Source organism: Canis lupus, chromosome 30 (genome assembly GCF_003254725.2).
Source record: "Canis lupus dingo isolate Sandy chromosome 30, ASM325472v2, whole genome shotgun sequence".
Taxonomy (NCBI): Eukaryota; Metazoa; Chordata; class Mammalia; order Carnivora; family Canidae; genus Canis; species Canis lupus.
Genome location: NC_064272.1, coordinates 24453117 through 24477746, shown reverse-complemented (window position 1 = coordinate 24477746; position 24630 = coordinate 24453117). Strand labels below are relative to the sequence as shown.

The following is a 24630-nucleotide window of genomic DNA, read 5'->3' as shown; positions in this document are numbered from 1 at the left end:
GACACAGAGAGAGAGGCAGAGACACAGGCAGAAGGAGAAGTAGGCTCCATGCAGGGAGCCCGATGTGGGACTCGATCCCGGGACTCCAGGACCACGTCCTGGGCCGAAGGCAGGTGCTAACCGCTGAGCCACCCAGGGATTCCCTCACTGCTAGATTCATATGAAATTGTGGTTTGTATCCAATTGGATTTTTTTTCTTTGTTCCTTTTCATTCAAGCCCAGATAAAACCACATTTTAAATCATGCCCACGTATGTGTAAAGTCTCATCTGACTAGCTCCATCATGTGTCTATAATGAGTTTTACAATTTTACAAGTAATTTTCATTTCATTGCTACTATGAATTCAAATAACGAAGAATATTGGGAAATGTATTGATGAGTACTCTCAAAAATAGGTGTAAATCAAGAAAATTGGAAAAACTTTATATAACGTGAGAATTTTGCGGGGAGTGCAATTTGGCCACAAATTCAGAGTGACCATAACCTATTGTTCAAATTATCAGGCTGTTTTGGGAATGCAAGAGGGGTTCAATTAATAATTTCACTGAGATAAAGGCATAAACTAGGACTCTCCCAGGTACACCAGGGCGTAAGACTGACAGGCCAAAACTGCCAATGTATCTTAAGACGGGGATGGAGCAGGGCAGGGCTTGAAGGGGTTCTTTGTGAAATGATAGGCTCTATCATACACTCGTACTCTATTCTCTACATTCAAAGTGTGAATTATGGGTTCTGCTTTGAGAATCCAAGCTCTGCCCTTATAGATTCAGATTCAGTTTTTTTTTTTTTTTTTTAAGATTTTATTTATTCATGAGAGACACAGAGAGAGAAGCAGGCTCCATGCAGGGAGCCTGACACGGGATTCGATCCCTGGTCTCCAGGATCACGCCCTGGGCTGAAGGCAGGCGCCAAACCGCTGAGCCACCCAGGGATCCCTATCAGATTCAGTTCTAATCCCTATACCTCAAGAAAAACACAAAGGCAAAGATCCAGGAAGGCATAACCAATGTGATCAAGAGCTGTGGGTCTTAATAATATTTTGGCAGTTATGACACCTTGGAGAATTTGATGGTAGCTATTAACTCTCCCTGAAGGAAAGGGCACACACAAAAGCCCCCACGACTTGGCATGTAATTCAGAGGACCTCAATCTGTCTGATGCTACCCAGGGACCCAGGTCTGAATCTCTAACCTAGAACACATGGCAGTTGGCAGGAGAAGGGAATCAATATTTCTTGGCCACTTTTACATGTATTTCATTTCATATGCACATCAATCTATTTTATAGATAAGGGAATTGAAGCCCAGAGAAATTACAATTCACAGCTAGTTAAGTGACAAAGCCAGACTTTAAATTCACTTTTATGTGCCACTAAATCTTACAATCTAAGTACTGCTTAGCCATACAACTTTTTTTTAAAAGACTTTATTTATTCATGAGGACACACAGTGAGAGGCAGAGACGCAGGCCGAGGGAAAAGCAGGTTCCCTATGGGGAGCCTGATGCAGGACCTGATTCCGGATCCCAGGATCACACCCTGAGCCAAAGGCAGACACTTAAGCACTGAGCCACCCAAGTGCCCCAACAATTTTTTTTAAGTAGGCTCCACGCTCAGCATGGAGCCAACTTGGGGCTTGAATTCACGGTTCTGAGATCAAGACCTGAGCTGAGATCAAGACTTGGGTGCTTAACTGACTGAGCACCCAGGTACTCCATCATACCTATTAATATATATACATATATTTAGAGACCCCTGGGTGGCTCAGTGCTTGAGTGTCTGTCTTCTGCTTGGGTCGTGATCCCAGGGTCCTGGGATAGAGTCCCACATCGGGCTGCCTGCAGGGAGCCTGCTACTCCCTCTGCCTATGTCTCTGCCTCTCTCATGAATAAATAAATAAAATCTTAAAAAAAATATATACACACAGATATATATATTTATATTTCAATCTGGAAGAGAATTATATTACAAAATCAAGAAAAATGAACATGAGCAAATATCTTCAACAGAGTCCCACCTACTGGAATTACCTTTTGAAACTAGAGTTTATTAGGGCAAATAAAAGTAAGCATTTAGGGGTGCTTGGGTGGCTCAGTTGGTTAAGCATTCGACTCTTGATCTCAGCTCAGGTGTTGATCTCAGGGTTGTGAGTTCAAGTTCCATGCTGGGCTCCACATTGGGTGTGGAGTCCCCTAAAACAAAGAAAAGAAAAAAAAAGTAAGCATTTAAGAAAAAAATCTCACATGTTAATACAACCAACATTTGGGCAGCCTGGGTGGCTCAGTGGTTTAGTGCCACCTTCAACCCAGGGCGTGATCCTGGAGACCTGGGATCGAGTCCCGCCCTCTGCCTGTGTCTCTGCCTCTCTGTCTCTCTCTGTGTCTCTCACGAATAAATAAATAAAATCTTTAAATAATACAACCAACATTTAGTGCCATTAGTTTTAGATAAATCCAAGATTGATAAGTTGTTGATGGATTATTAAAGATTTTTCAGTGTCTCATTGCAGGAAATAATACCAGGAAAAATAACCCTGGGGGAAACAACCAAATCTTTGCCTGTATACCTTGAAGCCCATGTCAATCTGTCTACTAACCAGGGTTGACCCTGGATGGGATGGGGGCTTAAGCAACATGTCATTTCCAACACAAGCAGTGCTTCTTGTATAACTGGTAAACTCCAATATTCCTTTTGGTAATCTCTGTTCATTAGTTCCTGAGACACCTGATCATACTCTGGCATGCCCCCCAAAACATAGAATCAGTTTACCTGAGAATTTGGCAGATTCTGTCTGTCTGTACTTCCCCAGTGCCTAGGACAGAGTGAGTGCTGTCTCCTTTCCAGTTCATGCTACAGATTGCTGCCAGATGAATTCTCTAACCTAAACAGTAGTTCCAAATATGGCAGTTCCTTGCACGAAACGATTTCACTTCTCGTTATATTTGTACCTTTCCTATTATTATTGTTTTAAAATTATCTTCTGTTGGGGTGCCTAGGTGGCTCAGTCAGTTAAGCACCCGCCTTTGGCTCAGGTCATGATCCCAGGGTCCTGGGATGGAGCCTCACATTGGGCTCCCTGCTCAGCAGGGAGTCTGCTTCTCCCTTTTCCTCTGTGATAGCCCTCGCTCTCTCTCAAAGAAATAAAAATAAAATCTTAAAAAAGTTATCTTCTGTCTTACTCTTTCTAAAACTGTAAGCTTGGTGAGGGAAGAAACCATTGTACTCACAGTCGCTGTGCTGACCTATAGTAGGCATTCAATTATACCTATTGCCTCACTGCGTGGATGATTACTACAAGAATTTAGTCAACATGATTTTCTTTCAATTTATAAAATGGAGATACAATGTTTTTTAAAGATTTTACTTATTTATTCATGGGACACACACACACAGAGGCAGAGGCATAGGCAGAGGGAGGAGCAGGCTCCGTTCAGGGAGCTCATTGCAGGACTCGATCCCAGGACCCTGGGAGCACACCCTGAGGCAAAGGCAGATGCTCAACTACAGAGCCACCCAGGTGCCCCAATGGAGAAACAATTTCCATACCCTTCTAAAATGTATAATTCAGTGGCTTTCAGTATTTTCATAAAGTTGTGCCACCATCATCACTATCTAATTCCAGAATATTTTCCTCACCCCCAGTAAGAAAATGCATACCCACTAGCAATTACACCCATCCTCTTCTCCTCCCTCCCAGTCCCTGGCAATCACTAATTTAGTTTCCTCATAGATTTCCCTTCCCCTACAGATTTCCCTATTCTTTACTTTCTTGTAAATGTTGTCATGTGATATGTGGTTTTGTACCTGGGTTCCTCCACTTAACATAATGTTTCCAAGGTTTGTCCAGGCTGTGGCCCGTGTCAGGACCTCTTTCCTTTTTAAAGGCTGAATTGTATTCCGTTGTAAGGCTATAGCACCTTTTGTTTACCCGTTCCAGGCAAGATGACTTTTAACATCCATACCAACTCTAGAATCCAATACCAAGTCAAGGCCTACCACCAAAGTTCATAAAGTAAATCACCATAAATCATTCTGCTTCGTACTTTCTCTGGGCCTGAAGTTTTCAAATCTTACCTCCCATTGATCCTGGGAGGACAATCCTGTTGTAACCCACCACGGTTACCTTCTGAACTTTTAAAACCATAAAGCCGGACCCTCTATACCTTATTTCAGGATTCTCCCCCACCTCCAATCTCCTCCCCACTGCCCACCCGATGTCTTGAAAACTCCACCCTCCTTAATCACACCCCTTGGCAGTTACCATTGTACTGCTGACCGATCTCAACAGATAGGGTTGACTGAGGTTGGATGGTGCTTTCTTCCCACTTCTCTTTCCCTTGTGTCTCTGCTCACCGCGGTGCAACCTCTCCACCACTCAAAAGTCCAAAAAGGGGGGGGGGGGAGCCTTTCTTTGTTTTCCAAGGAAATTCAGGTAAAAGGAGGGGTAGGGGAAATGATATTTTTGACTTTCCTCACAATCCAGACGTTGGAAAGAAAAAGGATTTCCTTTGGGCCGCTGCCACGACTCTGATCTTTTATGCTGATAAAATATTTCCTTCTTAAAAAAAAAAAAGTTATGGGAAAATCATACGACTTGAGCTTGGGAGCCACACCTACGGTAATATTCGCGTTAGAGAGAGAGAGAGAGAGAGAGAGAGCGCGAATGGGGGGGCAGGGGGTTACCTCTCCCTCAAGGAGGGCTTCTGCCCCCACCAGCGGAGGTGTCGCCCCGGGGGGGGGGGGGGGGCAGCCGGCTCCGCGGCGCTCGCCGCAGGCTCGCGGGCAGGACTACAGCATCCAGAGGGCTTTGGAAACTCCAGCAGCTCCAAGCCCGTTGGCTGCCACGGTTTCCCCGAGGAGTGACGCTGTGAAAACAAACCCTGATTGGTCAGGCCCGAGCTGACTTCTCCATTTATGGACAGATTGCCCGGCCCGAGCCGAGGCTCCGCCGGAGGAGTGCAGAGTAAGTGGCCGAAGAAAGAAGCAGCGCGGCCGGGCAGCCAGCAGCCGCGCCGGGGGCGTGGGGCTCACCGAGGCGGGCGCGGGCGCGGGCGCGGGGCGCGGGGCCTGCCCTCGGCAGCAGGGGCCCCGCCTGCGGAGTCGCCCCCTGGTCGCCCTCACCTAGCGCCGCCGATCCCGCCTGGATGGAGTCCCCCCAGGGTTCCCATTGGCTCCCGTGAGTGCTTGGGTGTCCAGAGCCTGTTTTTGGCGAAGGGGACCAACTTTTGAAGTTCGCCCCGGAGCCTGCGCTGCAGCCCCGCTCCCCGGCAGCCGGACCCGCCGCGGCGCCAGTCACCATGGTGAGTTGGCCGCGCGGCGCCCCGGGACGCCCGAGCCCGGGAAGGGGCAGGAAGCGCGGCGCGGGGCGCCCGCCGAGGCCGGGGGTGGACAAGGTGGACGCGGCCGTCGGCACGTCGCGAGCTCCGAGCGCCCGCCGCGCCCCCTCCCCGGCGGGGGCCGGGGGGCCGGGGGGGCCGGGGGCCGGGGGCCAGGGGGGCCGGGGCGCCGAGCAAAACTTTCTTCCGAGGCGCTCCGGGCGCCGCGAAACTTTTTCGTGGCCGGGTCGCTCTGGCCGCCGGCTGTCGGCAGGCAGCGTGGGGCAGCTCTGCGCCCGGGGGCGCGGCCCGCCCCGCCCGGGGGACCCCGCTCCGCCCGCCCCGACCGCGGCGCAGCGCCCGCGCCCCTGCCCCTGCCCCTGCGGTTCCGCCCGCCGCGGCGGGGAGCGCGGCTCGGCGGCGCGGGGCAGGCTGCTCCCCGCGACCCTCCCCTGCGCGCCGCGCCCCCTCCCCTGCTCGCCGCGCCCCCTCCCCTGCGCGCCCCCTCCCCTGCGCGCCCCCCCCCCCGCGCGCCCTCTCCCATGCTCGCCGCGCCCCTCCTCTGCGCGCCCCCTCCCCTGCGCGTCCCCTCCCCTGCTCGCCCCTCTCCCCTCCCCTGCTCGACCCCTCCCCTGCGCGCCCCGTCCCCTGCACACCGCGCCCCCTCCCCGCCCGCGCGCACGGGCGCCGGCTGCCTCCGCGCCTCCCCGCCCCGCCGCCCCCCTGCCCGCCCGCAGCCGGGCCGCCGCGCGCTGGCGGGGGCGGGGGCGGGGCGGGCCGCACCAAGGCCGGCGGGGGCGCCAGGTAGGCTGAGCACCTGGCCCTGGGCGGGCGGCCCGGAGCGACAGTGACCGCGCGCCGCCGGGGCGTCGGCGGCCGGGACCCCGCGGGGTCTCCGCGCCCGGGAGGCCGAGGAAACCCCCCCTTCCCGAGGGCGAGGTGCCTGGCGCTTTGCGGGTGTCCGGCGAATGGGTCGCCCGGGAGGAAGTCGATGTTTTGTTCTTTTTCCTTTGGCACTTTGGGAATACGTGGAAGTGGCCGACTTGGTCTCTGACTCGGGTCCGACGTTGCCTCCCGCCGCCCGCGGTAACCTGAGCCGCGCCCCCGGGTCCTGGGCGGGGGTACGTTTCTCCCCGCAGCACAGAAGCGAGGACTCTATTTTGAAAAGACTGACAGCCTATCCGAGGAGGGGGGAGAAGTTCTACTGCAAGGCTTCAGAGTTTCCACACTTGCCTCTTTCCTTATTTTTTTTTTTTTTTTAAGATTTTTTAAAATTTATTTTTTCATGAAAGACAGAGAGGCAGAGACAGAGGCAGAGGGAGAAGCAGGCTCCATGCAGGGAGCCCGATGTGGGACTCGATCCTGGGACTCCATCCTGGGACTCCATCCTGGGCCAAAGGCAGGCGCTCAACCGCTGAGCCACCCAGGGATCCCCACTTTCTTCTTTGCAAAGAACCCTGCTCGGGTGGATGACCTGATCCTCTTCTGGTTTGTTTTAATGACTGTGACTGTGGACCTAGGCCTAGAGGATAGCTGGTACCACCCCGATTTAAACATCAATGCCTCATGACCAGCCTGAGAAATGTGGCGAAGACCCATCTGAATGTACATACACAACACAAAAGCAGTTCCAGACCTAGTCTGTGTTGACTCAGAAGAATGCTTAAAAACAAAACCGTCTTTAAAAGGGCATCTTTGACAGAAGCTTGGTCGTTTTACATAGTCCAACATTGTGTCACCTCTGCTTCTCCCTAAGAGGACACTTTATCTGTAAATAAATTTCCACTTTAAGTTTCAGGTTTTAAGAAGTCAGTCTAACCTACATTATTTTTGGAACCCCTGTAAGAGAACCATTTACTTATTACACTGAGTGTGTGGTTGGGTGGAGGAGCTACCTAATTGGGCCACTACCTAATTGGCCACTTTGAATTTAAGCAATGTGATAGTCCCAGTACTTTGGAATGGCCCTAAGTATTTTCCATGGTTCAATATTTCTAAAAAAAAAAAAAAAAAGAAAAAGAAAAGAAAAAAAATCAATGTGTTTATGTCAAGAGCTTAAAGAAACTTAACTGAATTCAAATACTTGAGTGCTCCCTTGAGAGCATTAACTTTCCCTTAGTTAGTTCATGTGTCTTGCAGGACACACTACCAGGTAGACTATGACGTGTCTTCTGGAGACCTCGAGATCTCCATGCTCAGTTTGGCGGCATTGCTTTTGAAGAAGATGGTTGATCAAGTGGGTTCAGAGCAGGCATGTTCTAAGGAAGAAAGTTGTTTCCAGAGTTGTGTAGTGTGTCTGTGGGAGGACAGGGTGTGACTTACCTATTGATGGGTTCCCTGCCAGTAGCACAGATGGCCCTGCTGTGGGCAGCCAGACTATCAGTGCATCAGAAAAAAGTTGAAACTGTTGCTGTCCTGAAATCGGAGATGTGCCATCGCTCAGTCTACTAGATGTAAAGTAACTTGGCAAAAATTAAATGAATCATTTCTTGACCGGCTTGAGAAATTGTTCATTGACTATGTGAAATTGTCTGAGAACAGAGCATCGCCCATCCTAAATAGTCGGAAACCTCAGTTATAATGTGTACTGTTTATATAAGACGCCTTCGGGTCAAATGAGACTTCATTTTGTGTTTCACATCTGTCTGGGTCTGCCCAGCTGCATCCTTCAGCTGCTCAGAACAGGAAGAGAAAGGGCATTGCCTTCGGTGGGTGTGGCTGAGGGTTAGCATGGAGAATATAATTCATCGCCCTTGACTGGGTTGTAAGGAGAGCACCTGTATTGCTGTTTGCATGTTTGTGTATGTGTGTGTGTGTGTGTGTGTGTGTGTGTGTGTGTGTGTTCTTTTAGGAAGTCTGGTAGCACGTGAGGAAGACTCTCCACCCGTCCCCAAGGCCCTACCGAGATTCATTCACTTGTGACTCATAAGGAGTATTGTCATTTTCTGATTCATGAGCACAATGTCCAGTTTATAGTTCATCCCGTATCTTTTTCCTGAAAGTTCACTTCGGAATACTTTTCTCCATTTTTGGAGAAGCAACAATGCTACCGGGCAATATTAATTTTTGTACCTTTTTCCATAGGAGACTTGGAAGAACTGGGAAAAAAAAATCTCAGCCTGTCTTTATAATTTAGTGTATGTACCTTAGTTAGGAGGGTACAACAATCTCCTTGTCTTTTTTTTTTTTAATATTTATTTATTTATTCATGAAAGACACAGACTGAGAGAGAGAGAGGCAGAGACACAGGCAGAGGGAGAAGCAGGCTGCCCACAGGGAGCCCGATGTGGGACTCGATCCTGGATCCTGGGATCATGACCTGAGCCGAACGTAGGTGCCCAACCACTGAGCCACCCAGGCGTCCCTCCTTGTCTTTTAATTAATCTTACCTTATAAGATTTCCTTTGTCAAATCTGGCTTTATCATTTACAAAGGAGGTTGTGCTTTTGTGGCCGTGACAGTTTGGACTGTCTAATGGGCTGGAACCCATGTCTGTAGCTCTAACATACTCTAGGTACAGCAGTTATTCATAGGGCTTCTCTGACTTCAATACTAAGTTATTTGAGTGAATCTGAATTGGCCATCTGCTCAGACTGCGGTCAGGATACATCCCTTTTTCCTCACTTCCATATTACTTGCGAATAAATTGCAGATGTTATTCATAAAAAATACACAGGAATAGACTTATGAACTTAGAAATCTGTCAGCTGACTACAAGGTAGGTAAGTTCCTTTGGGTGAAGGCAGGGCATATATTCAGAAAGTCTGGAATCCATTTCAAATATGTTTTCTGGGAAGGTAACCTAGTCCATTCCCCTTGATTAGTTTATCAGATTTGCTAATAGTTTCCTGGCCCAAACGACATAATACAAAACCAAACCAAAACAACACACACAAAAAAATGGATTGAAGTACAAAAAAGGTTTTTTTTTAAGATTTTATTTTTAAGAAATCTCTACACCCAAAATAGAGCTCAAATTTATAATCCTGAGATCAAGAGTTGCATGCTCTACTGACTGAGCCAGCCAGGCACCCCCCAAAAAGTTGTGATGGAGGCAAAGGGGTTAGGGAAAGATCTGGAGCTCACGATACTATCTAGGGGCCAGTGTGAGTTGGCTAGCCTCATGGGAAAAGTTTGATCTGTGCGGAGCACCAAGGGGAAGCCAGTGGATCAGTAGATGGATGGGGATGGAGAAATGGAGGAAGCAGACAGTTGTGGAAGGTAAAGCCCACCTCTTCCACACTCTTGCCGGAGATTTCAGCTTGATTATCAGTGGTTGCAAACTCAGGTATCTACAGGATGCAATTTTTGATGGGGTGAGGCTGGCCTCTAGAGAGTAAATATACCCCTCTACAGAGAGACACGATTACTTGACCTTAGGCCATGGTTAGTTTATCTACCATATTACCATGGTTGCATTGACCATATTACACATTTCTTTCTTTTTTTTTTTTTTTAGATTTTATTTATTTATTCTTGAAAGACACACAGAAAAAGGCAGAGATGTAAGTTGAGGGAGAAGCAGGCTCCCTGCAGGGAGCCTGATGCAGGCCTCCGTCACAGGACCCCCAGATCATGCCCTGAACCGAAGGCAGATGCTCAACTGCTGAGCCACCCAGACATCCCATATTACATATTTCAAGGGAAGGTGGAAATCCAAATTGTTCTGCCGGAACTGTACTTTTTGAAGTGTTTTGATCACTGCCGAGAGGCCAAACACCTGCAGGTCAGCTGTTTGTAGCCACTCTACTGTAAGTCTCAAAGTGGTATCCCTGAGAACCACATGCTTCCTTCTCTTCACTCACCAACAGGAATGTCTAAACTTTAGCCGTATACCAGTAAAGGTGTTTTGTTGATACATCCACACCTTCCCACAGCGTTTCCCTTAAGAGAGGGAATTGCCTGGTATTTTCAGCCCATGGAACCTCCAAACAATTAACAGGGAAAATCTGCATCCAGATTCGGAGCTATCTAAACACCAGTGTAGATGCCTAAGTTGTATGAGTGGTGAGGATGTTAATTGTATTTTTCTTTCTTAACTTGTCACCCCATTCTTTTGATGAAAATGCCCCCCTGCCCTATACTGCACTCTAGACCTCTGTTACTTCTCCTTTCCCAGTTGAATCTCATGGATTTGAGGTCTGTCTCAGGGGTTATCCTTGGGGCTAGATAATGAGCATTTTGGTAACTGTGACTCAGAATATGACTTTTTGATCCTGTACTCAAGTGTTAATGTCATGAGCTTTTGTGAGATTAAATAAAAGAGAGAATGTGCAGTACTTTGCATTTCCTAATGAAAGGATCGTCTCATTACTTGGTAAGAACTTGTGAAAGCTTTCTTCATCAGCTTCAAAAAGCAGAAATATTTTGAAACTGGTGTACAAATGCAAGATATTATGAGCTTCATTATGGAATATGTACAAATTATGTACTGTTATGATTTTCCAAGTATGAGTCATCTACTATTTTTTTTTACAAAGATGCAGCAATTGTGTTTTCATCAATATGTGATTAAAATGGTGAGTTTTTAATATTTTTATTTTTTTAAACCTTGCTGGGACTCAATATTTACAGAGCAATAAGAGGTTAAAGGTTAAATGCCAAAGGTATTAAAAATAAACATTCTGGCCCTACAAGCACATTCTGTAATAATGGTAATAAGCAAATTGTGTTTTGAATTTCAACCTCACAATTTATATTGGCAGAGACAAAAGGGTTTTGGGCATCCTAGCAAAGTGTTGTTTCTTTGTTATTTTTTTTTAACCTATCTTTATGACAGCCACACTTGAGAGAAATAGAACTAGTCAAGAGTGCTCCCTAAAATACAGGTTTTGGCTCTGACAAGCCGTGGAACCTGCAACTGTACATCCCAGTGAAGTCGGCCCTCCCCTCTGAGTTGCCACCAGGGAAGAATGTCATTAATGTACAAAGCACTTCTAAATGGCCATTTAAGAAAATCTTTTTTTGTTTTTAACTTCCTCTATGACCTAAAATGTTAGTGTTCACCTGATTACCCATCTTACTCACCAGATTTCATACCAAGTCCCTCTCAGCTGTTTCTGGAAATTACTTCTTTCCTGCAAAAAAGCCTACTTGGAGGTAGAAGGTCATTTATTTTTGATTCGTTACTGTATCAACTTTAGAAGATTCTAAGAGGGACGCCTGGGTGGCTCAGTGGTTGAGCATCTGCCTTTGGCTCAGGGCGTGATCCCAGAGTCCCTGGATCAACTCCCAAATCAGGTTCCCTGTGGGGAGGCAACTTCTCCCTCAGAGTGTCTCTGACTCTCTCTATGTGTCTCTCATGAATAAATAAATAAAATCTTTTTAAAAAATTTTTAAAAAAGAGATTATAAGAAATAAATTTAGGAGAATTCACCCAGGATACCATTACCTGAACAGTAATTATTTTCATGTCTCTGGGTTTCCTTCCAGCCTATCCAAATGCACATCATTTTTCTGTAGTATTAATTATGGGGCAAATGTACAATTTGGGCTCGGTATTTTCCCACCTATTTTATAAATTCTTCTTCTTGATGAGCATATTTATCATATTTAGGTGGTGACATTATAATTCCCATGTAGCCTGATTGTCCAGCCTGTCATAACTGTACAGAGACTTTGCCTCCAGGGCAGGGAGACCCTCTCTGTACCCCCTGGAATCTCTTTGGTCAGTAATGAACTGCTCAGCCTCCTGCTGCTCCTAAGCCATGGTAACCCCCTCTTTGGTGCAGTCAGAAGCAGGACAGGCAGGCTTGGGGGACACTCCACACTCCCAAGTCCTGGTTCAAAGGTGGGTGCTATTGGTGTTCTTCATAGATTATGCTGTTGACACTCAAATGTGTGACATGACTAGATGCTCAGGCCTCTGGTCCCAACTTGATGAGTATGAGTTCTCTTATCAGAGAACGCAAGTAATTGGAGATGGATGGAGAGCTTTGAACCCCAAAGTGGAAAAGACAACAGTAGTTGCAAAAGAGGTTATAGCAGACTTGCCTAATATGTAGGAATCCTTACCGAATATGGTGGCAACCACTGAGAAATCATTGATGAATTAAGCACCACTTTATGAGGAGCTCATGGCCTAATGGACGAATGATGAGCGAAATGAGTTCATTTCGCTCTTAACACCAGTGATGGTTTTTGTTGCCATTTTATAGGTAAGAAACCCAAATGTAGGAAGGTAAAGAAAGAGAACTGTTCAGGGACCTAGACCCTATGTAAGTAATGAACCACATTTTAATTTTATGCTCTTTCACAAGCAAATGAATAAATTATTTCTAATTTGAAATTTCTGAATCCAGGTATCTGTATAATGTTTAATTATTTCACACACTTCTGAGGGAAGGCAAGGTTGATTAAAAAATAAACTTAGTTAATTTTACTCAGTAGTACCACAGTGGGATAATTTAGACCCAAGAACATTGCCTATTATGAGTAACAAGGGTCTGGGCTTTAATTTCCTTGTTTTGGGATTTTGCATATCATAAAGTTTGGATACTGGTTATCACACTGGGAATAAGTGTAAAAGGAAAAGTCATGCTAGAAAGCCCTCTGACCTCAATTAGGTCAAAAAAGGAGAAAATAAGGGAAACAAGATAATCACAAGAAATATAGCCTGTTAGTCCTTGTACATGACAGAAAACAAAAAATTAGGATACCGTATCATTAGTCTCTTAGTGATTTAATTGGCGTGACTAGCAATTGATGTTGATAGCAACTTAGCATAACATTTCTTGGTAACAGAGTGATTTGGACAGTATCATTGTCTGATTGTAGGGATTTTCAGCAACAACAAAGAAATAAGGTTGTTTTTAGTGTCCCAAGTAGATGCAGACCTTTGGACTTAAATATAAAAGCATTGAGCTGTTTTAGAATGTAAATAAAGATAGCTTCCTCCAGAACTTGGGAACGCTCAAATGCAGAAATATGTCTACAAAATGATAGCAACTCAACTTTCTCCCATCAGATTATCAGAGATTCCTAATATTTGAGGCTGTCCTGAGGTCCTCTGAAAATATGTTGGAAGATATTGACCTGTCCTGACAGCATTTGTAATAGTAAAAGCAAAAACAAACAGCAATAATTTGAATATCCATTAGTAGAGAAATGCATAAGTATATGCATCTTACTGATAATTGGGTATCAATATGGATAGATCTCAGAAAAGTTGTGTTTGGTGATGAAGCAAGTTGTAGAAAATATGTATAATAAAAATCATATAAGGAAAATTTAAAAACACGAACCTATTTATATTGTTTGGGGATACATATTCATATTAATGTATATATTATTTAAAAAATACAAACCAGTGGACTGGGAAGATACCAAATTCAAGCTGCTAAAGAGGGAAGGAGGGGGCCTTCCTGACTGGCTCACATGGTAGAGGATCTGACTCTTGATCCCAGGGCTGTGAGTTTGAGCCTCAATTTTAATGTAGAGATTACATGGAGCAAAGGAAGAAGACCGGGTCAGTTGACTAACTTTAACACTATTGGTAATGTTTTGCTTTATATATTAGCACATACAGAAAAAATTGTATCATTAATTCTGGCCAGTGTGTGCATAAATATTTATGTTATTCTCCATACTTTTGACATCTTTTTCCAATTAAGAAAAGACACATAAACATACAAATTCTTCATATAATTTTAGGAGGTTCATAAACCTCTGAAACCCATACTATTTCATTCCAAAAGTTGGAACAAACATTGTGTTGAGATGAATATTAGGGAGTATGGTCAATTTTGGATCTATATCAGATTATTTTAATGACAGTTGACATATAATCAAATCATTATTAAGTCCCATTGAGTGTTATATAAAGTGTCATTAGGGATTACATCCCAGGATGTTCAGTACATCAGTTACTTTTTTTTGTCCCGTTGTGTCTGCTGGCTTTTGGTACAATAAACCACCCCAAACTTGGTAGTTTAAGTAATAAACATTATTTCTCATGATTTGTGCATTGGCTGGGCAGTTGTGGGCTGGACTGGTTCCTCAGAACCCTGTGGTCAGCTGATGGCTTGGCTAGGGATGGATGATCTAGGATGTCCTCACTCCCATCCGTGTCAGATAGCTGGCAAGATTTCAGCTGGGGCAGTGGAGATGACTTGGCCATGTCCTGGCTTGTTTACATAGCAGTGGACACAGGGTTCCCAAGAACTAGCGAAAGAGAAAGCAAGCCCCAGCACACACACATTTTTTTAAACCTCAGCTTGCGTCATGCTTGTTGTTGCCCCATTGGCCAAAGCAAGTCACATGGCCAAGCCCAAAGTAGTGTGGGAGAAGAGTACCTGAGGGCTGAGCTACAGTTCCCCACCCTCAGCCTTTCTTTCAGCTTGCCTTAATTGGGTGAATACATTGAGGCAGGAATGGTTTCCGTGGCAGCTTCAGCTTTACCCTGGCTGACCCTCTGTATGACAGAAGCCACCATGGCTCTTGATAGGTCCACTGCTCCTATTTTCCCAAAGCACCAGGAATTGGAACTGCAGTTCTTTTGCAGTATGGAGACTCAGTATGATCTTTACATTACTTTTTTTATTGGAGGAAAAAAGTAAAAGCAGAAGCTAACAACCAGAAGAAAAATAATTTTCTATCTGTTAAGGGGAGCTTTGTGAAAATAACAGATATTTTAGAAATAAGTCCAAATTGGGAGTGCAGTGAATCATGCCAAACCAGACTGGGCTGGATGGCCTGTTGGACATAAGGGTGGAACAATACTGTTTGGAACAGGTGGGGACAATACTGTTCCCTGCCTAATTTTCTGCCTTTTCAGCCAGCACTGAGCTGTCATGTGGACAAAGACTTACTTCACACACACAAAAATACTTCTTTGTCTTGGTTGAAAGTCATATCTTTCGGACAGTAAGATGGGGCCCCAAATAACCCCGTGTCAATTTCGTCTTCTGTGAGCCACAGACTGCTGTCTGTGAGCTCCTGAACAAGATGTAAATTGAGGATTAACTTGGTTTTGAACACAGTCTCAAAAATCATGGATCTTTCACTTTGACTTTCTCTCCTTCTCCCTTTTTAAATGGAAAATTTTTAACTACACAAATGGAGAGAAAACTTATCCCTCAACTTCAACACTGGGCAACTCATGGCTGATCTTGTTTTCCTTTTGTTAATGGGGTGTATCACAGTGATTGACTTGTGGATGTTGAGCCATCCCTGAATCCCTGGAATAAATCTTGATTTTGGTGTATGATCATTTTGATGTATTATTGAATTTGGTTTGCTAGGATTTTGTTAAGGATTTTTGATCTCTGTTCATCAGGGACATTGGCCTGTAATTTTCTTGTGGTGTTCATGTCTGGTTTTGGTATCAGGGTAATGCTGGCTGGTCTTGTAAAATGAGTTTGGAAGTGTTCCTTACTCCTTCATTTTTGAGTTTGAGAGGGGTATAAATGCTTTTTTAAATATTTAGTAGAATTTACCAGGGAAGCCATTTGGCCCTGGCCTTTTCTTTGTTGGGATTTTTTTGATTACTGATTCGTTCTCCTTGCCAATAATTTAGGTTTTCTATTTATTCATGATTTGGTGTTGATAAGTTGTATGTTTCTAGGAATTTATGCATTTCTTCTCAGTTGTCTAATTTATCAGCATGCAATTGTTCCAACCCCATTTTCTGTATTTTCACCTTTCCTTAGTCTGTTTTGGAGCAAATCTTAGATATCACTTTATATCTGTATTTAGGTTGGCTTTTAAATAAGCAAAACTCAGCTCTTGGCGCTAACTACTCTTTGGGCTTCCACTTGACTTTTAACAGTAGGAGCTCTGTTTTACAGAATAATGTAGACATCTCCAGTCACTGGGCAGTCTTCTTGATACTTGTCCCCGTTTCACCTGCAGGAGTATGGAGCAGTGATATCTTGGCATACATTGTCTTGGATTGCAGAACAGGGGTGGCTCCCTACCCTGCAGTCCTAGCTGTACTCAGGCACTATTTGCTTAGGTAGGATTGGTAGAACCAGTTCATGGTTATTGGTCTCTTCATTCCTTCTTCCACGTGCCTGCATCATGGTGATAGCTCTACAAATAATACTTGTTTCTTTCAATGATCAGATGCATTTAAATGTATACTGTCAGGATAAGAAATATCCTGGAGACTCCTTGGGGGTCCTATGAAATTGTTTGCTGAAGTTTGTGTCTATGTTCCTTTGCACATTTTTTTTCCCTGGGAAGAATATTCGTAAATCCCCAAAGTGGTCTATGGCCTCCCTAGATGACCGTCTAAAGTCCAAAGAATTTAAATAGCCTGACCAAGGTCACTTGGCAAATTAATAGAAGAGATGGACTTAGAATTATAAGTCTCTTGAGCCACAATTCAGGGATCTTGGTCCAAAACATGCTTTTACTGGAAAAGTTTGAAAATCAAACATAATAAAGCACTAGAGAGAAGGGAGGTGGAAGGTGGTAAGTCAAATTTTTTTGGTAAGATTTCCATAGACACTAAACCAATATGTTACCATGAAGTAATGGTAGGTATCATTTGTTGGCAACTAACTTGATTTTTCAGAATAAAAATAAGGCATAAAAACAGAGTCACAGCATTGGTCTTATATTTATTATGTTTTTAAATTCTCCAGTGATCACAGAGAAGAGTCTATACCTGCAATATAGACTTTCAAATATAAATCAAGGGCATAAGGTTTTGACTTTATGTAAATAATTGAAAGCTCATTATTTTCCTGGTAAGGATTTATTGTTATTAATTATAAAATTAATATTTATTAATTGAGGGCACATAATGAGAAGGAAATTGCTGGGCTTCAACAACTGGACTCTGGCACAGACTTCTGTGTCCTGTTTCTATTATCTAGGATTAGGGCTTGGAGTGTAGGGAAAAAAAAAAAACTGGAGCTCGGATAACCTCTTCCATCTTTCTCCTGACCTAAGCCCCAACCACATCCTCTATCCATCTAGTGTCGTGTTCTTTCTTCACAAGGTCCTTGCCTTTCTAGATGCAGAAGGGTTGGAGAAGGCAGGAAACCAAGTTTGCACTTGCCCAGAAGTGAGACACATAATGAAGTCCTCCAAAAGAAAGGCAGCTTTCTCCTCCCACCTTGGTCACAGCCCTCTTTCCTGTCCTCGGTGGAAGCCTGCTTAGCACCTCTCCCGTGACTAGGGAGTGCCAGCCTGTCAATTGTTGTCTGGTCTACAGAGACAGTAGACACTGTCATCTTTGTTTGGGGCGATGAAACAGTCTTCAGTTTTTGCAGCAGTTGTATGTAACTGTCAGGTGGCAAAGGTGTATTTTATGTACTGTAAGGTTGTAGCAAATGAAAAATTCCACCAGTTGCTGAATCCTATGGATTCGACCTCTGCTGTGTTGCTTCAGTTTACCTTATTCTTTTATGTCTTACCTGGATCACCTGGCCAAGTCCAACTACTTGGTGTGCCCCTTACAGGCTTAGATATTCTCACTTTGGCTGATGTTTAGCTACAATTAATTCCCCGTGCCAATGGTCTAATTCTCCTTTTAGGCGAGTCCCAATTCCACCTTATTGAGTCTTAGAGTTGGAAGTTATCTTCAAAATCCCATGGCTGTCTTAGCTGCAAAGATTTCATGACTGTTTATGCATGTTTTATCTTCTCTTCTGGTCAGTTACTTTTCAGGTAGAGCCGTTGTTCATCTTTGTATCCTACCTTGTTTTGTGATATGTCCTACTAGATATACAGCGCTATCTTTTTTTTTTTTTTTTAGGAAGTTTGAAATAAACTTAGGTTTATTTCATTTGCTAAATAAACCTAAGTTTATTTCAACCATATTCCATATGACTTTCTCAATACTTGAATTCTTTTTTTTAAGATTTTATTTATTTATTTGAGAGACAGCGAGAGCAAGAGAGCATGAGCAGGGGGAGGGGCAAAGGAGAGGGAGAGCACCTGGGAGAAGCAGGCTCCCCACTCAGAAGGGAGAGCACAGGGGGCTTGATCCCAGGATTCTGAGATCATGATCTGAACCAAAGATAGATGCTTCATGGACTGAGCCACCCAGGCATCCCCAGTGCTATTTTTAAACATATTGGGGGGAAATACGTGCTGTATTTCCTTCTGCTGTGTGTGAATATAGTCTTTAAAACCACCCACTTGGTCTCTATTTTGAGTAGCCAGTGGATAGAACACCCGACACAGTGTAATGCAACTTAAATCCCACCAGTAAACCGCTGCTCTTGGTTACTCGGCTAATGGAGTGACCCAGGGAGGGGTGAAGCTGTGAAAGCACCCTGTGATTCAAATATTACCAGAGCCTTTGATTTCATTGGAAACGATGAAGTTGTCTGATGTCGACATCACTCTTCACTTCATTCAGCTTGCCTCTGGAGAGATGGACCGGTGAGGACAGAGAGAAGATACTTAAAAGGGCACCAGAAAGCTGAGCCGCTCATTCACTAAAGGCAGGAGAATCAGTCTGCCCATCAGACCTGTCTTCACTCACCTGCCAGCTGTAATGCTGAAATCAGAGCAAACACCCCCGCCTGGCCCCCCAGCTGTTTCAGAATCTGTAAAAAGAGGTAGTTCTCCCAGAAAATGGCATCTATTCTATCTGTTGCCAGTGATCTTCACAAGTGTGGATGTTTCGGGAACAGGCAGAGATACGGATGGAAAAAGGGACTGAAAGAATCGAAAGGGGATTCTGAAGCAGACAGTATTTTTTTTTTTTTTAAGTTGCTTGTGGTTTTGGAGACAGGTTGAATTCAGATGTTTAAAATTCACAGGTAATCCGAATACTGGTACATTCAAACTGCCCTCATGAAATCTTTCTGTTGGAGCTCATCAACTATAGCAGAATGGGCAGACTTGCATTTTGTGAGCTTTTTGGAGTCTGTTTTCCACACTCTGCTCCAGGTGGATGGGTTGTGAGGAATTCTGAGCTCTCCAGGGTATAAAAGAAATGGCCTCCAAGGTGAGGCAGGAAGAAGGGGAGGATGTCTGAATAACTGGTGGGGTCTGGAAAGATATGAATGGTCACCAGCTAGAACATTCTTCTTCTTCTTCTTCTTTCTTCTTCCTTTCTCTTTCTTTTCTTCTTTCTTCTTTCTTCGTTTCTTTCTCTCTCTTCTTCGTCTTTCTTCTCTTCTTTTTTTCTTCTTCTTTCTTTTTTTCTTTCCTGTCTTTTCTTCTTTTTTCGTTTCTGTCTTCGTTCTTCTTTTCTTTTCTTCTTTCTCTTTCTTCTGTCTTTCTTTTTTTCTTCTTTCTTTCTTTCTTCTTCTCGCTCTTCTTTCTTTCTTCTTCTTCTTCTTCATGTATTTATTCATGAGAGACACACAGAGAGGCAGAGACATAGGCAGAGGCAGTCCCTGCAGGGAGCCTGCTGTGGGACTTGATCCCAGGACCCCGGGATCACACCCTGAGCTGAAGGCAGATGCTCAACCACTGAGCCACTCAGGCATTCTGAGTGAGATTTTAAGTGGCTTCTAGACCAAGAATGGCAGGGTTGAGACAGGCAGGGTTATTTGGGGTCCTCCTACCAATGGGAGGTTTTTGAGTGATATTAATTCATTAAATATTTGTTTATTGTCCTGTCCTACTGATGGAAGAAAGATGTTACGTCTCAACACCAACCACCAAGAAGGAATTCTGGAACCGTCTTTGGTGCAAAAAGGTGGTTTTAATAAAGCACAGGGACAGGACCCGAGGGTAGAAAGGTGTACGAGGTCATGAGGAGTGGCCTGTGTATACTTCAAGTTGGGAGAGGGTTAGGGATAATGTAAGTCTCTACAGAATTTTGGAAGCAGGGTTTCCAGGACCTTGAGGGGCAACTTACTGTTGGGAAAAGTTTTTTTGTTACTGTCTATATGAAACCTTAGGAGACCCTTCAGATCTATATCGGTGGGCCATATGCTTGGGGAATGATTGCCAACATGTGTCTTGGGGGATAGAGATAAAGGAAGTTTCCAGAGGGCTTTTTACATGTTGAAGGAGACTTACAGGATCCTGGAGGGTCCAGCTGAGATTATCTTTTGACTTTAGCAAAGCATTAATGTGAAGGCAGCTGAGTTCCTAGAGGAATGTCACTCTGCCTGTTTTGAGGACTTGTGAAAGGGCCATAAGTGGTAAGGAAATGAATTTTTCTTTTGCTTTTGCTTCCCACATCACAATTAGGCTGTAGACTCCTAAAGGGGACACTGTGTCACCCTCACTTTTGTGTTTCCATCACCTGGCAAAACGCCTGGCACAGTGGAAGCCGCAACTTTGCTGAATGGAGCCAAACTGTTGTTCCCAGTAGGCCAAAAATGCAGAGAGAGTGGAAAGCCTTCCAGTGCAACTTGGTGGTGGTGTCGAAGCCTCCAACGAATGAGTGGTGAGAGCTGGTGGATTAAAGTAGACAGTTAACTAATTGTAAACTGGAAATGTTTTTCGAAGATAAAAATAGCCCCCTCCAATAAAACCAGTAGGGCTTCCTTTGGAGTTTTCTTTTAATAGAACTGGATATTAGCAACTTCAGTTCAGCTCCTGGAAGTCAGAGGCTGCAGAGGGAAGCTGGTAGGCTGGAATGGTTTCTATAGCTGATTCGTCTTACTCTCTTCAGGATAACCCTCCTTCAGCTGAGACCCAGAGAGGTTACAGGATTGCCTGAAGCCACACAACCAGCCCCAACTGGCCCCTTTAAGGGGTAGTGCTGCTCCTTTCTAGCTGACAGGGAAACAAAATTCACCCAGGCCATTTGATGAAAAGTTTCCCAACTCCAAAGGGAGCCAATTCCACATCAGGTGTGACTTGGGACCTCGCTTTTGGGCTTTTCTCTGTTGCAGGGTTATGGTTGGACCGTTTTTGGTGATATAAGAGATCGTTACCAGAGAAGATAAGGTTTTCCTTGCTCAGCTGTGTGAACCATCAAAATGTAAAACTATTATTATTTTTTAAAAGATTTTATTTATTCATGAGAGACACAGAGAGAGGCAGAGACACAGGCAGAGGGAGAAGCAGGCTCCCTGCGGGGAGCCTGATGTGGGACTCGATCTCAGGACCCTGAGATCATGATAAGCCAAAGGCAGATGCTCAACCACTGGGCCACCCAGGCATCCCCAGATTGTAAAATTATTACCTGACCAACTTTATGTCTGTTCAGGTTTAAAGAGGAGAATTTACTGCCTTTGTTTCTTCTTAGTGGACTCACCACTCACCTGCCTGAGTGGGATCTGGTTTTGCCCTCTTCCAAAGGCCAGTTTGTCTCCAAGGAGACATGCTAATGGTTAATCATTTTGTTTATTCTGCTCCCCCCAAATTCCGGTGGCTTCATTTGCATTGAGAGTAGGACCAATTTGTGTGTGTGTGTGTGTGTGTCTTGGCATTTCCTTTGGTTTTGAATGGCTCCTAACGTTTGCTCCTAATGTGTTTTTTTTTTTTTTTTTTTTTTTTGAAAGGTTGGTTAGCTCTTAGTGATAGGTGTGGCTTTCTCTCAATAGGAGTTTTTCTGGGTGTGGGATAGAGAGAGTGAAAGGAAGGGCTTTAAAAAAGAAATTTTGTGCTCTATATCTACACAACAAGCAGTAGATTATTTTGGAGCCTGATATTTATGCAGTTATGTTCACTTGGCTCACATACTTGAGTTTTTGGGGTTAAAAGATTAATGCATGCAAAGGAATGTTGATATTTAGCCTGACAAAAACCGTGCATTTACAGAGCTGTGGTTTGCTTTTCAAAACGTAGAAATGTAGAGAAGGTTTATTTCTTCACCTATGACAAAGAATTCCAAATATGAGACTAATCTGGTTCATGTAGTAAATGCATTTTTTTGTAAGTTTCATGTGACACATTTTGGATCAAAAAACTTTGTAATTTGGGATCCCTGGGTGGCGCAGCTGTTTAGCGCCTGCCTTTGGCCCAGGGCGCGATCTTGGAGACCCGGGATTGAATCCCACGTCGGGCTCCCTGTGCATGGAGCCTGCTTCTCCCTCTGCCTGTGTCTCTGCCTCTCTCTCTCTCTCTTTGTGTGACTATCATAAAAACAAACAAACAAACAAAAAAAAACAACTTTGTAATTTGTTAGGACAATAATTCAGGGTGGAATCTGACTTTGGAGAAGGGAAGACTCTTACAAGGAAAGGCTGAAGAAGCTTAAATACACTGAGGTTGGTTAAATGCCTGCTTTGGGCTCAAGTCATGATCTCAGGGTCCTGGGATCCACCCCCGCCCCCAGCCCCTGGAGCCCCGCAAGCAAGCCCTACAGCGGGTTCCACACTTAGCAGGGAGTCTCTTCTCTCTGTCCTTCTGCCCTTTTGTTCCTTTCCTCAAATCAATATGTAAAATCTTGAAAAAAAAGAAAAGAAATGCTTTCTTTCCTACAAACTGGAGTATGGATATATTTCAGAGCTAAGAAATCAGGTAGCAGATCTTGATATTATAAATCACTGCTAAGTGTGGGCTCATGCTATTTTTGGCTGTGTTTGTAATCATGCAGGGTTACATGATGATCAAAGTTTTCAGTGGCTTATCTAGTTTCTGAAGGTATTCTGTGCTTTGCATTGTCAGTAACTCCCTCTGGAGACCTTACCTTTTGTTGTGGGAGTATGCAGCTGTAAATTTAACAGTTTTTCACGCCATCCAAGAGAAGAGAAGAGAAATCTGTTATTGGAATGAACAATTACTGAGGACCCACTCTGTGTTGTCCTGCATTTGTAGTACCTCCTTTGAGGTAGGTATTAGTTTTCCTTCTACAGACAGGAAACAAAATACATGGGTTAGGTAACCTGCTCACAGTCACTCATCTGAAAAGTGGCAGAGGACAGACTTAAATTCAGGGTCACCTAAATTGAAGGTCTACTGTGGAAGGGAGCTGTCTGTTCCTATACAAAGAACAAGTGTGGGTCCCTGGGCCAGCAGCATAGGTGCCCCCTGGGATGTCATGAGAACTGCAGACTCTCAGGGCCCATCCCAGACCTACTGATTCTGAATCTGCATTTCAACAAGCTCCCCAGGTGATGGAGAGCACTAGTGCACAGGAACCCTACAGGCCAAGCAAGGTAACATACCGTGAAACATGTCCTCAGAGGAAGTCTGGTGGTTGTCCTCCAGCACATCATCTGACAAGGATAGGGATGCAACCAATCAATCATCTCTAATTATCTTACTGAAGCAAAAATGACAGGGCAATGCTCAGGAGTGGACTGAGGCAGTTCTGGAGTCAGATGCATGGAATCAATGGCCATTGACACCATGCTTAGAAAGCCCTCCACCCAGAATGGCTCCTTGGTGGCTACTGTCAGTGCCAAGCTTTACCATTACTGGTCCCTCTGAGCTACTGCGTTGTTCTTGATAAAAATGTTGGTCAGTTCATAGCACCTTACTGGGAACTGCTCTATCAAACATTCTAAAGCCACCCAAGAACAGTTTTTGTCAGGATGGACACAGAGAAAGAGATCCAGAGTGGGGATTCAGTAGCAAAAATAGAGGAGGTCATTGAAAAGAGCCCGGCCTCCAGAAATTCCCAGCCTGGGGCTAGAGAAAGTCCTTTCTTTACTTTCTTTTCTTAACTGGTTTTCCTTTTAGTATTTCCCCAGAATCTAGACTGGTGATGCCTGGGTTCTTGTCTGCCCTCCTCCCTTCTGGACTCTTGCTGGTCCCAAACCCTGTGAGTGTGTCATCCTTTTCCCAGCTGTCACCCTGGTTTGAATCTGCATTGTCTGACACTGGGACTGTCACAAAGTTTCCTAAGTGATCTTCACTGTCTTTCCCCCTGTAATTCACAGAAACAGCATTGCCAGAACCATTTTCCTGGTAGTACAGCCTTGCACCTGTCACTCATACTCAAAAACTCTCAGCTCTTATAGAAAACAGGCCAAAGGCCAAAATTTGGTAGTCTCAAATCTCTTGCAGGCTGTTCCTGTCCAATTCTTATTTTCCTGTAATCCTTCTGGAATATGTAAACAACGATGGGGCAGCCTGAATGCCTTGTCCTAGCTATAAGCTCCTAACATAGTGCCTGCACATAATAGTTCTCAATAAATATTGGTTGATTGAACAAATGAATGAGTGAGCAGATTCTCCTGTCAATGTTTTATCGTCGGGCTAAAATTCACTCCTTGGTCAGGCCATTCTTCATGACTGGCCTCCCTTCCCTTTCTTGTCATTTATCAGAATCCTCTGAGGCCCACGTAAAGGCTCATTTCCTGGAAACTTTTGATTTAGCTCACTGAGTTCATTCCTTCTTCAAATCATAGCCATTGTCCTGGAGTTATTTATTTGGTACTTAATCATGTGTAATCTTGCAATGCTCTGTGTGTGTGTGAATCATGCTGCAGAGATAGACTATAACCCTCTAGGTCAGAAAAGATTTGCATTTCTTTATACTCTTCAGAATTGAGCATCTT

The 24630-nt window shown here is 44.4% G+C and overlaps 1 protein-coding gene and 1 long non-coding RNA gene across 2 annotated transcripts in view; one reads left to right on the top strand and one right to left on the bottom strand.

The window, feature by feature from the left end:
- Positions 1-2025: 2025 nt before the first annotated feature.
- Positions 2026-4969, bottom strand: LOC118352856 (uncharacterized). Its single transcript, XR_004810719.2, has 2 exons — positions 4261-4969; positions 2026-2191 (listed from the first exon to the last, which is right to left on the bottom strand). It is a non-coding gene; the product is annotated as an uncharacterized LOC118352856 (long non-coding RNA).
- A 41-nt stretch (positions 4970-5010) lies between these two features.
- Positions 5011-24630, top strand: part of MYO1E (myosin IE) — a 198898-nt gene continuing 179278 nt past the window's right edge. Inside the window, 1 exon segment of the mRNA XM_025472640.3 lies at positions 5011-5299. Within this exon segment, the coding sequence (XP_025328425.1) occupies positions 5297-5299 (3 nt within the window). The 5' untranslated portion in view covers positions 5011-5296.